The 13,630-nt window shown below is 41.6% G+C and overlaps 1 protein-coding gene and 1 long non-coding RNA gene across 2 annotated transcripts in view; one reads left to right on the forward strand and one right to left on the reverse strand.

The window, feature by feature from the left end:
* Window positions 1–8,493: 8,493 nt before the first annotated feature.
* Window positions 8,494–13,630, reverse strand: part of LOC129151990 (uncharacterized) — a 29,686-nt gene continuing 24,549 nt past the window's right edge. Inside the window, exon 3 of the long non-coding RNA XR_008558699.1 lies at window positions 8,494–9,085. This is a non-coding gene — a long non-coding RNA (uncharacterized LOC129151990). The remainder of the gene's footprint in view (window positions 9,086–13,630) is intronic.
* Window positions 10,653–13,630, forward strand: part of UBA6 (ubiquitin like modifier activating enzyme 6) — a 69,510-nt gene continuing 66,532 nt past the window's right edge. The window contains exon 1 of the mRNA XM_008158731.3: window positions 10,653–10,768. Within this exon, the coding sequence (XP_008156953.2) occupies window positions 10,698–10,768 (71 nt within the window). The 5' untranslated portion in view covers window positions 10,653–10,697. The remainder of the gene's footprint in view (window positions 10,769–13,630) is intronic.

Consider the following 13,630-nt stretch of genomic DNA (forward strand, 5'->3'; position numbering starts at 1 on the left):
GCATTGTCAGAGACTCAATTACTAGGAAAAAAAACTTCAGAAATCTTGAAATATTTTGCCTTAATCATTAGCTTCTCAATTAATCTCCTCTGACCTCCTATAATACATTATATGGGTTTACTATCATTTTCTTCATAGATAGATAGATAGATAGATAGATAGATAGATAGATAGATAGATAGAAAAAACCCTAAGCTACCGGTCGACTGTTCGACCAGTCAACCGTTTGACCCATCGCTATGACACACACGGACCACCAGGGGGCAGACGCTCAATGCAGGAGCTGCCTCCTGGTTGTCAGTGAGCTCCCACAGTGGGAGCACCGCTCAGCTGACCAATGGGTGCAAGATGCCAGGCTCACGGCTGGTGAGCGCAGCTGCAGCGGCACAAGCCTCTCCCACCTCTTTGGCAGCACTACTTCATGGTGGCGGCAGCAGACGCAGTGGAGCCAGAATGAGTGGGAGCAGCATGGCACCCAGCCTGGGCTTGGGCTCCTCCCTGGTCACCTGCCGCCTTGCGCACTACTACATCCCTCGGGGGATGTCAGACTGCGGTTTTGGCCCAAACCCTGCAGTCCAACATCCCCCAAGAGGTCATGGATTGCGAGAGGATGCAGGCCAGGCTGAGGGACCCCACAGGTGCAAGAATCCGTGTACCAGTCCTCTAGTGTATATATATATACACACACACACACAATAGCCATGGCCTAAGGCTAAGAGCTACCAAAACGTAAGGCTGAGAAACCACAACACAATCTTAACCTCAGAATCCTTGGAGAGTTTTTCTCCAAAAGGGCTTAGGCAGCAATTCTGATCTTATGCTACAATAATAGAGGGAGCACAGAAACGGTATTTCCCCTCCCCCTAAAATCAATTTTCCCTCCTATGGTTAAAAAAATGCAATAAAGCTTATATTTTGTTTGGCCTCAAAAGCATTCCGATGCTTGGAGTATTCAGCAATTACCCACCATCCACTCTACCAATATGACAAGACTTACAAGTAATTCTTCATCTCATTCTTTATTTACATGGTATGTGAATGCCTCTACTGTACATGAAGTTGAGTTTAAGAGGGATTTGGATTTCAACAGGGTTTCGAACATTCCTTTAAGCTGTATAGTCTATGGAGTTTGTGGTAATTAAATGTAATAATAATTATTGTTTTAAAATACAATCACTAAAAGGTCTATGCCAGTTATGTTTTATACATAATATACTCTCTGGGGTTTTTTATCATATAGAATTTGTATTTCCCGTGTCCATTATTTATTTTTTATACTCTCTGTTCTAATATAAGGGATTTTTTCCTGTCTTGTGATCTTAAATAAGAAAACAAGCAAATGCACAAGCAAAAGATATTTCATATGTAAAATAAACTCTGAAAACCACAATTTCAATATAGATAGGTCAAAGAAGACAGCAGAATATTGGGAAAAAGCAAAAGAAAAACTCTCTGTAAATGGGTAACTAACAGCTACTAATAGTCACATGAAATGGTATCAATTCCAAATGATGTCGGCACAATACCTCTTTTAATTTAAGCCTATTCTACTCCATGAAAAACAGGAGAGATAAAAATAATGCGACTATAATACCCATTAAATGAGAAAATTATATAAGGGACTTTAAAAAAATCCAACAATCATTTAACTTTTTTTTTTTTTTTTTAAGAATAGGTAAAATAGCCCTGGCTGGTGTGGCTCAGTTGGTGGGCGTTGTCCATGCACCAAAAATTGCCAGGTTGATTCCCAGTCAGGGTACATGCCCAGGTTGCAAGCTCAATCCCTGGTAGGGGATGTGCAAGAGGCAGCCGATCGATGTTTTGCTCTCACATCGATGTTTCTCTCTCTCTCCCTCTGCCTTCCTGTCTCTCTAAAAATCAATTTTAAAATCTTTTAAAAAGAAACAGGTAAAATACCATTATGTTCATCTAAGATATGTAGTGCCGCACAAAGGATGAAATGTAATTCCAAATATTCTAGGGCATATGGACTTGTGAAAAGTAAATTGATAATTAGATTCATGGTAGGTCTTTCCTTTCATTATTTTTCTCTTTTCATACTTTCAGTTTTTCAGTATTATAGTGTGTGGTGTTTTTTTCCATATCCTACTCTATTTTCCAATGCTGTTTCCATTGGTCTTATTTCTCTCACCACTGAGCTCCTCCGTTGGATATTTTCATTCATATCTTCTTTTTTACTAAACATTTACCAATCCATGCTCCAAGTCTAAAGTTGAATTGGTTAAGTCAAAATTTGTAATGTACCAAAATGCTCAAATTTAACTTTAAAGGCATGTATATTGTTGTCAAGATTTGATACTTCTGCTAAATAACACGAATATATACGTCACAGTAAAGCCAATTTTTGACAAGTCTCTATATCATATACTTACTCTTAAACTGATAACAATTCTTACTTTTGGATTTAAAGGCAAAAATAATACACGTATACAAAATACAACCTAAGGGCTTTATTAAAATATGTGTTTAATGATCATATGTCAGTTTGGCTCTTATATGATTAAGAAACTATTCTCAGGCTTATTTTTTTAAAAAAAATATATTAAGAAAAGGGCTATTCAAAATCTTAATGCAGGGGGTCTTTAATCTATGGTTCATGCACAAAACTATGTTTAAATGTAACTGCTTTTCTTTAATTCTTATTTGTATTATTTTATGCATTTAAAAACATTATCCTTAGAGGGGTTTGTAGGACAAGCCAGACTGCCAAAGGACCCCTTATCACAAAACAAGATTTAGAATTGCAGATTCTTACATATTTATACGAAAGTTTATGTCCCAAGTAGATCCTGGGAAAGGATCTGGGATGTTTATCTAAGGCGTCCCTTTTGATAAACTTGAACTGCGCAGGTTGTTGGGACATTCAAGTAGTTGTTAGCGAAGAGGCTACTCTCCGCAAGCGGGACCAAGGGCAGGCTTGGGACCGAAAAGACCAGAAGCTTTAATTTCAATTTTAAGCATACACAAAATAATTCAATTAACTGCCAGAGGAATTACACCACATGAAACACATGCAGATGCAAATCACACAGCACTTTATTATTCACACAAGTTCCTGATGCTGCGGGTACAGGCTTGATGGGATCCGGTGGTGCTGTCCTCTGGGGTCCGGCAGCTGGGCTGGTCCGGATGTGCAGGGGGCAGGCGTTCCTCACCCGAGAGCTTGGTCGCGTCTCGATCGGAAGGTACTAGCCGTCCTTCTGTCGTCTGGCAGGGAGAGGAGCCTGGAGCGGTGTCGCTTGCTGGACTGACAAAAGGACGTGCCTTTGTGGCTGTCCCCACAGGCGAGCACTGTTGGCTGGTCAGGACCCATTTTTAAAGCCTGTTTCATACCTGCAGCAGTTCAGGTGGCCATCAATGAATTACATTGATGCACACATGTTAATCTCAAACAGGGCGACGGGCTACATGTGGTTATCTAGGGAGAGTACATCACGCACACAAATGGTTATCTTAGCAAGTCACTCTGAGTCTGTAACTGAAGTTCAAATCCTTATCTATGGGGCACACACGCTTCAGGGCAGTGGGGAATGTGTCCTTAATATCACGCTTTAAGTTTCAAGGAAACATTTCAAAACCTTCCTAACCTTTCTAGACATTCTTTAAGCATTTTTAAACATTTCTATATTTTACTACAACAGTTTACTACAATAAAAAATGTATCAGAATGTAGTTTTTTGTTTATATACATGCATAATAATGTTAATATTGAAACTGTATGTTTCAATTTAATTACTTGTCATTTTCAAACTTAGAAACCCACTAAAGGCTCAACATATAATTAAAAACTTAGCAGAAATAAGTACATTATATGAATACTATGCTTCATAAATTATAATATGGATATGGATACAAACTAAAATTCATGGTCCAAAAGGTAAATGTAGCTTTTAAATTAAAGATACTACACTCAACAGAATATATTTAATATTTGATATTATAGTCACTTACTCTATTTCCAATCATAATAAAAGATGAGGATTCCCTGTTTAAAGGATATATTTTGCAGAGAGAATCCAAAGTATCAGATAATTAAGATTTTATCTTGTTTGTCTCCTCCTTTCGTTAGCATATAAAACTGGTTTAATAGATTTCCTCTTGTAACTCATTTTCGTAAATAAATTACATGGACTAATGACAATGAGTTGAACGATGACTGCACTGATCAATTTTGGCCTAAAAAACAGAGATATAATAGGGGAATATATGGGGGAGGGAGAAAGATTGGTACCACAAATATTATCTTCCAGGGAGCATAAATCAGTGTAAGTTAGGAATTTCTTTAAAGTGACCTGGTCTCAGAATTTATTTGGTAGTCATAAAGAGATATTTGTGGCAGTTAAGATATATTTAGAATTTCATTTATTTTGCTTTAGCCTAGTTTCAAATGTTTAACCAATTTATTGAGCTTGTCTATTTACTATAAATTGCATCCAAAGGAAGCTAATCTTAATTAAGATTAATTAATTTAAATGTTCAATATAATTCTTATGGTTAAGTTTTTAAAAATCATACTTAAGAGAACTCATCTAATTTTAAAAGCTATATAATATGTAAAGTGCATGCATAGGAACAATAGAATATATGCAAAAAAAGTGTTGAAATAGTTATCTCTGAGTAATAATTTTTAAAATTTTTCTTTCTTGTGAACCTATAATTTTAAATTTCCAAAATGAATATATATTGTTTTTATCACGAGGAAAAAAATACAATAAATATTATTTGTGTGTGTGCTTATATGACTTTTATTTTATGTATCACTGAATGCTTTCTGCTATAAGTAATAGAAATGTCAGACTAGAAGTGGCCTTTTTTTTTTTTTCATTCATTTTACAGGAAATCCAGAAGCAAGCATGTAGAGTTAGTAATTCAGAGCTTCGAGTCACTTTTTTTCATTGCTTCTACTAGGCTTTACTTTAGTGATTAGAAGTTAGTTGTTGCCAACTGGAAGCCTCAAAGGCAGAAAGAAAGAGTGGCTTGTTCTTGTGCATCTCAGTTTCCCAGAACTTCAGCACTTCCTCCTAAATGGGCTATCATTATAACACATGTTACAATAACTAATAATTAGCAAAGGAGAAGGGGATTGCCCTAGACAGCTTAAAGGTATGCTTTATCTTGTGGAGGTAGTGTTCAATTTCCCTAAACATTTCCAGGGGTCCTCAAACTATGGCCCGCGGGCCACATGCGGCCCGCCAAGGACATTTATCCGGCCCGCCGGGTGTTTTTGCCGCTGCTGCCTGTCCTGCTTAGCAGCCGACTTAGCAGTGTGCATAGGAATTTGTTCATAGTTTTTTTTAAACTATAGTCCGGCCCTCCAACGGTCTGAGAGACAGTGAACTGGCCTCCTGTTTAAAAAGTTTGAGGACCCCTGAATTTAGCCGTCTGATAATTGCAAATAATTGTAGTTCAGAAGCCAGCAGTAGCTGCCACAATCATCAATTAACTTCTCAAAATAAACTGATTCTAAGTATACCACAAAGTTTAAATAGCACATTATTTAAATACAAGCATAAAGACTAAATACAGTGCTTGGAATATAGAAATTGTACAATCAATGTAGCTGTAAAGAAAAAGAACAGATTTGGTTTTGGGTGTGTTTTTTACAATCTAAATCCAAACATTTTAAACTCTAGTAGTTGGAATCTTCACTCAATGAATAGAGGGTAACTTCTGCCCAATTATTAACTTTTTTGGAAACTCGTGGTCTCTGTCTTTTGTCTATTTTATAATTAGTTCATTGGGTAAGAAATTTACATAACTCTTTACAATTCTATCACTTCAAATTTAGAGAATAATTGTCCAATCTACATATATATAAACATAAGTGACCTTATGACCAGAATGACCAGAGGACCTGTCAACCAGTTGCTCTGAAGTGCACTGACCACCAGGGGACAAACGCTCAACACAGGAGCTGCCCCCTCGTGGTTAGTGTGCTCCTACAGCCAACCTACCGTGGCTGACCAACCTCCCACGGTCCCTCCCTCCTTCTCCCCCCGCCCCCCCCCCCCGCCAGCCGGATCATTGGCCAGGCCTAGGGACCCCACCTGTGCACGAATTAGTCCACCGGGCCTCTAGTAAACTAATAATTAAATACTCGTGTGTGTGTGTGTGTGTGTGTGTGTGTGTGTGTACATTGATAGCACGTGGGCAACAGAAATGAAGGAAAGGAGACAGTGAATCTTTGAGAGAGCTGACTGGAGAAGGGAAGTAAGCTGGGAAACCACAAAATTAAGCCAACATATTTTTAAACACTACACACACACACACACACACACACAGGAAAAAAAGAAAACAAAAACAGAAAAGGGAGCTCTCTATTAAGTACTTAAATCAAACAATAAAATGTACTTAACTATTCCTAATGAAGTTTGGAAAATTTTGCTGAAACACATGAGAAAGAAAAAATGAATTTGGACTAAAAGTTAAAATCTCCTTTGCCATTTATCAAATATAGACAACAGACAAAGAAGCCAGCTGTAAAGTTAACAGAAAATAATATTTCTCTCAAGAACATGCTATAGTGTAACAACCCACCCCTCAATTTGAAGTTACTGCTTTTTTACTTACAGATAACCCTTTCCTATATAATAATGGATTGTTAAAAAAAAAAACACACAAAAAAAACAACTTGCTCTTTGAAATCCTTTCATTAAGATTAAAATATCCCACTCTTGGCTAGAAAATCTAAGTCACTTTGACACAAAGAAACAGCCTCTACTTCCAACCCAGGGTCAGTCAGAAAAGGGGTTTGTAGAAATAATATGTTGCCGGACTAAAGGGGTCTGTTTGCCTGCATGCATCAAAGCCAAAGAAGACACAAACAAGAATTTGTAGCAAAGAAAATAAAGGGGTTATTTTTAAGTGGCCCATGTCCAGAGTCACAGGTGAGCTGATTCTCAAAGACCTGGCTCCCCGATGGCATCAGGGAATGGCTTACACAGATGACAAGTCATTAATTTTGGTGACTAAGAGAGTTAGGGTCATGTTTCCACTGATTGGTCATTGGTATTTGATCAGTGCATCTAGTCCTAATGTCAGTCACAGCATTACTTTATCTGTTTTTTCTAGGATGTGGTCAGTGAGATTGTTCTGGAGCTGAAAACACAACTGAGGCCTACATGTTATCTCTAGTTTGACCAAAACTCCATCTCTGGGTGCAACAGACCTGAGGCTTTGTTCCTAAGATTACTTGGTGTTGATCAGAACCTCATTGTCCTGAGGGCTTAATGATTTAGGGAGTGGTCCTGCAAGAAAGAAGGGGGCAGGTGCATCAGGGTGCTGGATTAAGCCACTTCAAAAGAAAGGAGAAAGTTCATATTAAACAAATGAAGTTTCGACTGAATTGCAAATACACACCTATTTAAGCTTTTTAGTTTCCAATAAAACAGCACCCTGGGTCCATGTTGCAGTCCAGACGTAATGTAGACCCCTGCTTTCTTTAGAGCCTATCAAAACATTTTCAAACTTCATTTCAATTTCTCCTAAACTCAACACTACCCGAAATTCCTATAATAAACCTAACTTTTCCTTTGTTTGGTAAGGCACTTCATGGTTCTTCTGGAATATGGGCTCCCTCCTTGCAATGGACCAGAAACCTGACTTTCTTGAAATATAGTTTTATTCCCCCATGGGCCTAGGCATATTGGACTAGGAAGTCTGCCTCACACTAAAAGTTCAGGAAGTTCATTTTAATTTCACATAAAAATGAGCAACAAAAATAGTCCCATGCAAAGAAAAACAATAAAAAGGAGCATAACATCATCATTACAGATAATGTAAGCATGCCTGAAAGATGTACCACCAAATATATCAAACCTTAAGTTACTGTTTTGAATCCACCAAAATGAGATTAAGAAAATCATACAAAATATAAAAAACAAGATAGATTTAGAATCTATCTAAATAGATTGTAGTTAATTTTTCCAATTAACTGAGAATTAGAAAAATCTCAGTTAATTAACTCAACGGGAAGATCCTTTTACAGTGTATACAATATATCAAATCATCACATTGTCCACTTTAAATATCTTAGTTTTATTTGTCAACTACACCTTAAGAAAACTGGAAGAGGGGTTAGAAAGATTCAAGAATGAGGTGACAGAAAATCAGGACAATTAGTTATAAAGAATAAACTAAAAGGAACACAAAAGCTGATAAACACAAAAGATTGAATTTTTTTTTCAGTAAGAATCTGCACCAAAACTTAGGTCAATGTTTCTCTAGTCATTTTGGTTGTCTGATGCTTTCTCTACTAATCCTTTAGGAAGGACTCAAAGGAACAATCGTCTCATTAAATGTTGATGTCATATCAAGTGTTGATAATAGTTTATACCCTTTGTACATGAGGGTTGGTTTTGCTGAATATTAAGTCCTTGACCACACTTTTTCCCTTGAATATCCTAAATGTCATTCTATTTTCTTCTGGCAAGAAAAGATTCATTGTCAAAAGTCTGATGATATTCCAATTTTCCATTTTGAAAATGTGACAAAACATTAAAATCTATTAAATCTGGGTATCTGTTATACTGTATGTTTGAAATATTTCACCAAATCAAAGATGACTTCAATTATAAGAGCACCATTATTTTCTGTATTTTTAAAAAAGGAAAAATACATTCTAATTTCAGGGATGTTAAAATGTCAAGATATGTAGGTTTTGGGTGAAATATGCTACATTATGTTTGTAAATACAAAAACCACAAACCATAAATTTATTAGCTCACAGTTCTGCAGGTCAGAACTAGGGGCACAGCATAGCTGGGTTCTCTGCCCAAAGCCTTACAAGGTTGAAATCAAGGTATCAGCTGTGTTCTGATCTGAAACTTAGGGGTTTTCTTCCAAGCTCCTATAGGTTGTTGACCAAATTTCGTTCCTTGCAGCTATCGGCCATTATCCCCATTTTCTTCTTGGCTGGCAGTTGGAAGCCACTCTCAGGAATTAGAGGCCATCCCCATTTGTTTCTAGGAGTCCCTTTCCTCTTCAAAGCCAGCGACGTAGAATCTCTCTCTCATCAAATTGCCCCGCACACTTTGAATCTCGTTCTTCAGGAAAAGCTCAGTCCCTTTTAAAGGTAGACAGGCAATATATAAACAGATAAATATACAACAGAAATTGATAAATGCTAACAAAAAAATTTTAAAAAATAAAATTAAAAGTTTACACTTGCATTTCCCTCTGTGTAGAATATTCTTCTGCTAGAATATCTGGCAGGGCTCACATACATTAGGTTTGGGTTCAAATTTCACTTTCTCAAATAGGCCCTCTGTGACTATCTAAAATTGTCTTCCTCCCACACCCCCCCGCCACCCTCCAAGTCTCTTTCTAACTCCTTACATTTTTTTTATTTTCTTCATTATGTTTACTTTTCTGAAATTATTTTTTCATTTATTTTCCATTTTTTGGCTTTTCACAATGAGACTGTTGAATTCAGGGATCACTCTTTCTCTATCACCTTATCATTGTCAAGTTATTAGGTCCCAAAGTTTAATGGGCATTCAATTTTTAGAAAGGAAAGAAAAAAGGGAAATTAGAAGGAAATACAGAAATTGGCATTATCTGTGGAGTGGGCCAAATGTATTTATATTTATTTACTTTAGAATAAAAAGACAGAGGGATAAGCCTAGTGCGAGAGCAGAACCTTGAAAAAATGGGACCTAGACAAATTTGATTTTAGTGGTTATGCTGAAAGGTACATAACTGGATTGAGAAACCTGAATGACGCCATAGCTGAGCAGCTTGTTTTCAGGTAACTGAAGATGTACAATTTTGAAAAGAGAATGGAGAGGCATAAAGAGTAAAAGAGTAATGCAGTTTTGTCTGGACCCTCACTCCACACTAGAGGAACTAATTAAGTAAAAATACCACCCATTGCAAAAGATGATGTAATATATATATATATAAAGTATATGCCAATTTTAAAAATCCTACAGAAGTTTCTCAGAATGAAAGACAAACCCTAATGTTATTGTGTCCCACTCATTCTTGTTTTCCAAGAAAGGTGAAAGGGGAGTCAATGGCAAGAGAATTAAATGAAAGGTTCTTAGCCATGTGTGACCAGGTCTTTGACCTTGACCGAGTCACTTACACTGACTGTCACTTCACCCAGAAGGTGAAGGGGGCAAACTGGATGACATAGTTATTTATAGATCCCAAAATCACATGATTCTATTAAACCTGTGGCAGTGCCTGACATGTACTATACAAAATTATCTGTCAAACGTATAATAACGTCTTAAAATTGAATCCCAGGCTGGAAATCTGGAGCTACCTATTATTAATCTTTGATTATTTATAAAATTTTTTGGGGGGGCGTCCATTTCTCGCAACAAAACTCGAGAATCCTGATAGGCAGCCCCATCATTTCGCTGGCCACTGGAATCCCCAGTGCTTGGCAGGGGGGCCAGCGGTGAAGCGTAACTTGACTGTTTGGGTGCCACTGCCGTCTGCGGACTCCGTATCACAACACAGCCTCTCACTGCAGCCACCTGCAGCCGCGGCGGCCACACCCAGACCGGAAGTCAGGGCGCCCCAGGGGTTGACGGGAAGGCGCGGCAAGCCGCAAGCTCCGCAGGCCCGCCCCCTCCGGTGACGTCATCGCCCGCCCCTTGACCCCCGCGGTGCCGCCCCCTTCTCTGCCTGCCCGTAGCCCGCGGCGCGGCGTTTCTCCGGAGGCGATGGAGGAATCCGAGTCTGTGGCCGCACCCCGTGGGGGAGAGGCGTCCGGCTCTTCCTGGGGGGCCGGCAGGTGAGAGGACGAGTGTGGGCGCAGGAAAGCGAGGGGTGGCGGGCAGGACCCAGGCGCCGGTTTTCTGCTTCTCCCCGTCAGGCAGGCAGGGAGCGCTCGAGAGGCCGCGGGGCCGGAGCCGGGGCCGGACCGGCCTGGGTGGCGCGGGGACCACCCGGGGTGGGTGTGGCGGCTCGGGCTCTGGCCTGCGGGGCTCCCGGCTTCGCTGAGGAGAAAATCCACTGTCGCCCCTTTCCACGTTTTCTCAGTTCCGGTCGGGGTCTTCCATCCTCCTTCCTCCCAGGCACCGGGCGGGAAGGTGGCGGAGGGAGGCTCCGGCCAGAGTTCCGGCCCGGTCCGCTTCCCAGACCTGTTGCCTAACGACACATTCTGCCCTCCCGTCGCTAAAATGAAAACCAGGAGCTCCACTGGGCGTCCTCCTCCACGGTGATCCTCCTTTTTAAAACTATTACCTGAGGGAACTTGGTCATAATGAATCAGTGGACAGGACACCCTGAGGACTTCTGTGGTCTACAGTTAAATAAAAAAAAATTAAAAAAATAAAAACACAGGGGAAAAGCCTGCGTTACCCATTCTTATTTCCCAGTTGGTGTTGAGGTTCTTCACGATTGGCCCGCTCCTGGTAAATTAGGGTGGTGCTGGGGGGGGGGGGGGGTGATGTTCGTTTCAATGATCTCATCATTAATAAAGCGGAGTATTGTGTCCTGCCCACTATCAGAATACAATATGCCGAAGGTAGAAGTGGTGGATATAAACCTGTAGCTTTTTCACGAGCGTCAGACCGAAAGGGATGCTTTTGATACCAGGGTATTGCCTGCCCTTGCCAACGCGGCCGAATCCGCTTGGGGGACATTGTGCAATACTAACAGAAACTCCCCCTGTTGAAGGCATTTTTGATGGCCGTATAGATTTTACTACAAAAATGACTTTTGAACCATTCCAGTAAGGCAGGACTTTCTGAAAAGTGCCAGTCACAGCAAGTGACATGGCTGATGAGACTGTAGCTCTTCTCACTTTCGGTGTGCCCACTAGATTTCTGCCCTCCATGCGAGGAAGACAGCTAGAGAAAGTGTTCTAAGGATGAGAAAACTGTAATACGAAATTTTATTTTCATATTTTGTTACAATGCCAAAACAGATTATTACAGTGGATGTGTACATTTTTATTAGTTGATCTCTTAAGCACAGCTATTTTCTGGCTTACTTTCATAATTGTAAGTAGCCAGGAATATTTCTAACAGTTATCCATTAATTAACTAGAAGCTAATATTTAATGGTACCAAGCAGTGTTTGGTAAGATCAATGATAACATTTGATTAACTATACTTACAAACTAGAGGCACTGGTGGGGTCCCTCTGCCTGGCCTGCGGCCTCTCGCAATCCGGGACCCCACCCGGCTGGGGAAGGACCGCAGGAGGGCTCCAGGGCCTGTCCTGTCTCTCCCAGTCCCCATCTTCTGGACCCCAGCAGCAAGCTAACCTACCGGTGGAGCGTCTGCCCCCTGGTGGCCAGTGTGCGTCACAGGAACTGGTCAAATGGTTGGACACTAGCATATTAGGCTTTTATATATATAGATCCTTTGACTTACATATCAACTAGTGGCCCGGTGCATTAAATTCATGCACTGGGGGGGGGGGGGTGTCCCTCAGGCCAGCCTGCACCCACAGGGATAGGGCCTAAACCGGCAGTCGGACATCCCTCTTGCAATCCGGGACTGCTGGCTCTTAACCACTCACCTGCCTACCTGCCTGATCGCCCCTAACCACTCTGCCTGCTGGCCTGATCAACCACAACTGCCACCTCTTTCCCCTGACCACCCCCAACTTCCCTCCCCCCACCGGTCTGCTCACCCCTAACTTCCACTCCCCGCGAGCCAGCTCACCCCCAACTTCCCCCCCGCCCCCCACCGGCCTGCTTGCCCCCAACTGCCACCCCCCACCAGCCTGCTCACCCCCAACTGCCCCCCACTGACCTGCTCGCCCCCAACTGCCACCCCCCACCAGCCTGCTCACCCCCAACTGCCCCCCCCACTGACCTGCTTGCCCCCAACTGCCATCCCCCACCAGCCAGCTTGTCCCCAACTGCCATCCCCCCCACCAGCCTGCTCGCCCCCAGCTGCCACCCCACCGCCAGCCACCTCATCCCCAATTGCCCCCCCACCTCTGGCCTGCTCGCCCCCAACTGCCGGCCTGCTCGCCCCCAACTGCCATCCCCCGCTGGCCAGCTCATCCCCACCTGGCCCTCCCACCCCCCAGCTGGCCTGCTCTCCCCCAACTGCCCTTTCCGCCGGCCTGATCGCCCCTAACTGTCCCCCCTGACTGCTCACCCCCAACTGCCCCCTCTGCCAGCCTGCTCGCCCCCAACTGCCCCCCCTGCCAGCCTGCTCATCCCCACCTGCTCTCCCCTGCCGGTCTGATCGCCCCTAACCGTCTCTGCCTCGGCCCCACCACCATGGCTTTGTCCAGAAGGTCTCCCAGTCTAAATAGCATGTTACCCTTTTATTAGTATAGATACCAGGCCTTAAAAAAAATGAGTTCTAAAACTGAACTTCCTTGCTACCACATTGTTTTTAGAATCCTGTAATTGATAATTAAAGCTTCCCAGAATATGGAATGGATTCTACTTTTATTAAGATGATACTGATCTTAGCTCTTAGCTGTCACAGTGGCTCAAGCCCAAATGCCTCAGGCTGGTTCCCTCTACCAGGGAACCATTTCTGTTCCCAGTGCTTATCCTATTATCATTTTCTTTGTATGCCATGCTTTAAAAAAATTGGGAGGAGCTGGGATAAATGATACATAAGTATGTCTTGTCACACTGGTATGTTTAACTTTTAAAATTTACTCAACAGATATTTTTTGA

Source organism: Eptesicus fuscus, chromosome 2 (assembly GCF_027574615.1).
Source record: "Eptesicus fuscus isolate TK198812 chromosome 2, DD_ASM_mEF_20220401, whole genome shotgun sequence".
Classification (NCBI taxonomy): domain Eukaryota; kingdom Metazoa; phylum Chordata; class Mammalia; order Chiroptera; family Vespertilionidae; genus Eptesicus; species Eptesicus fuscus.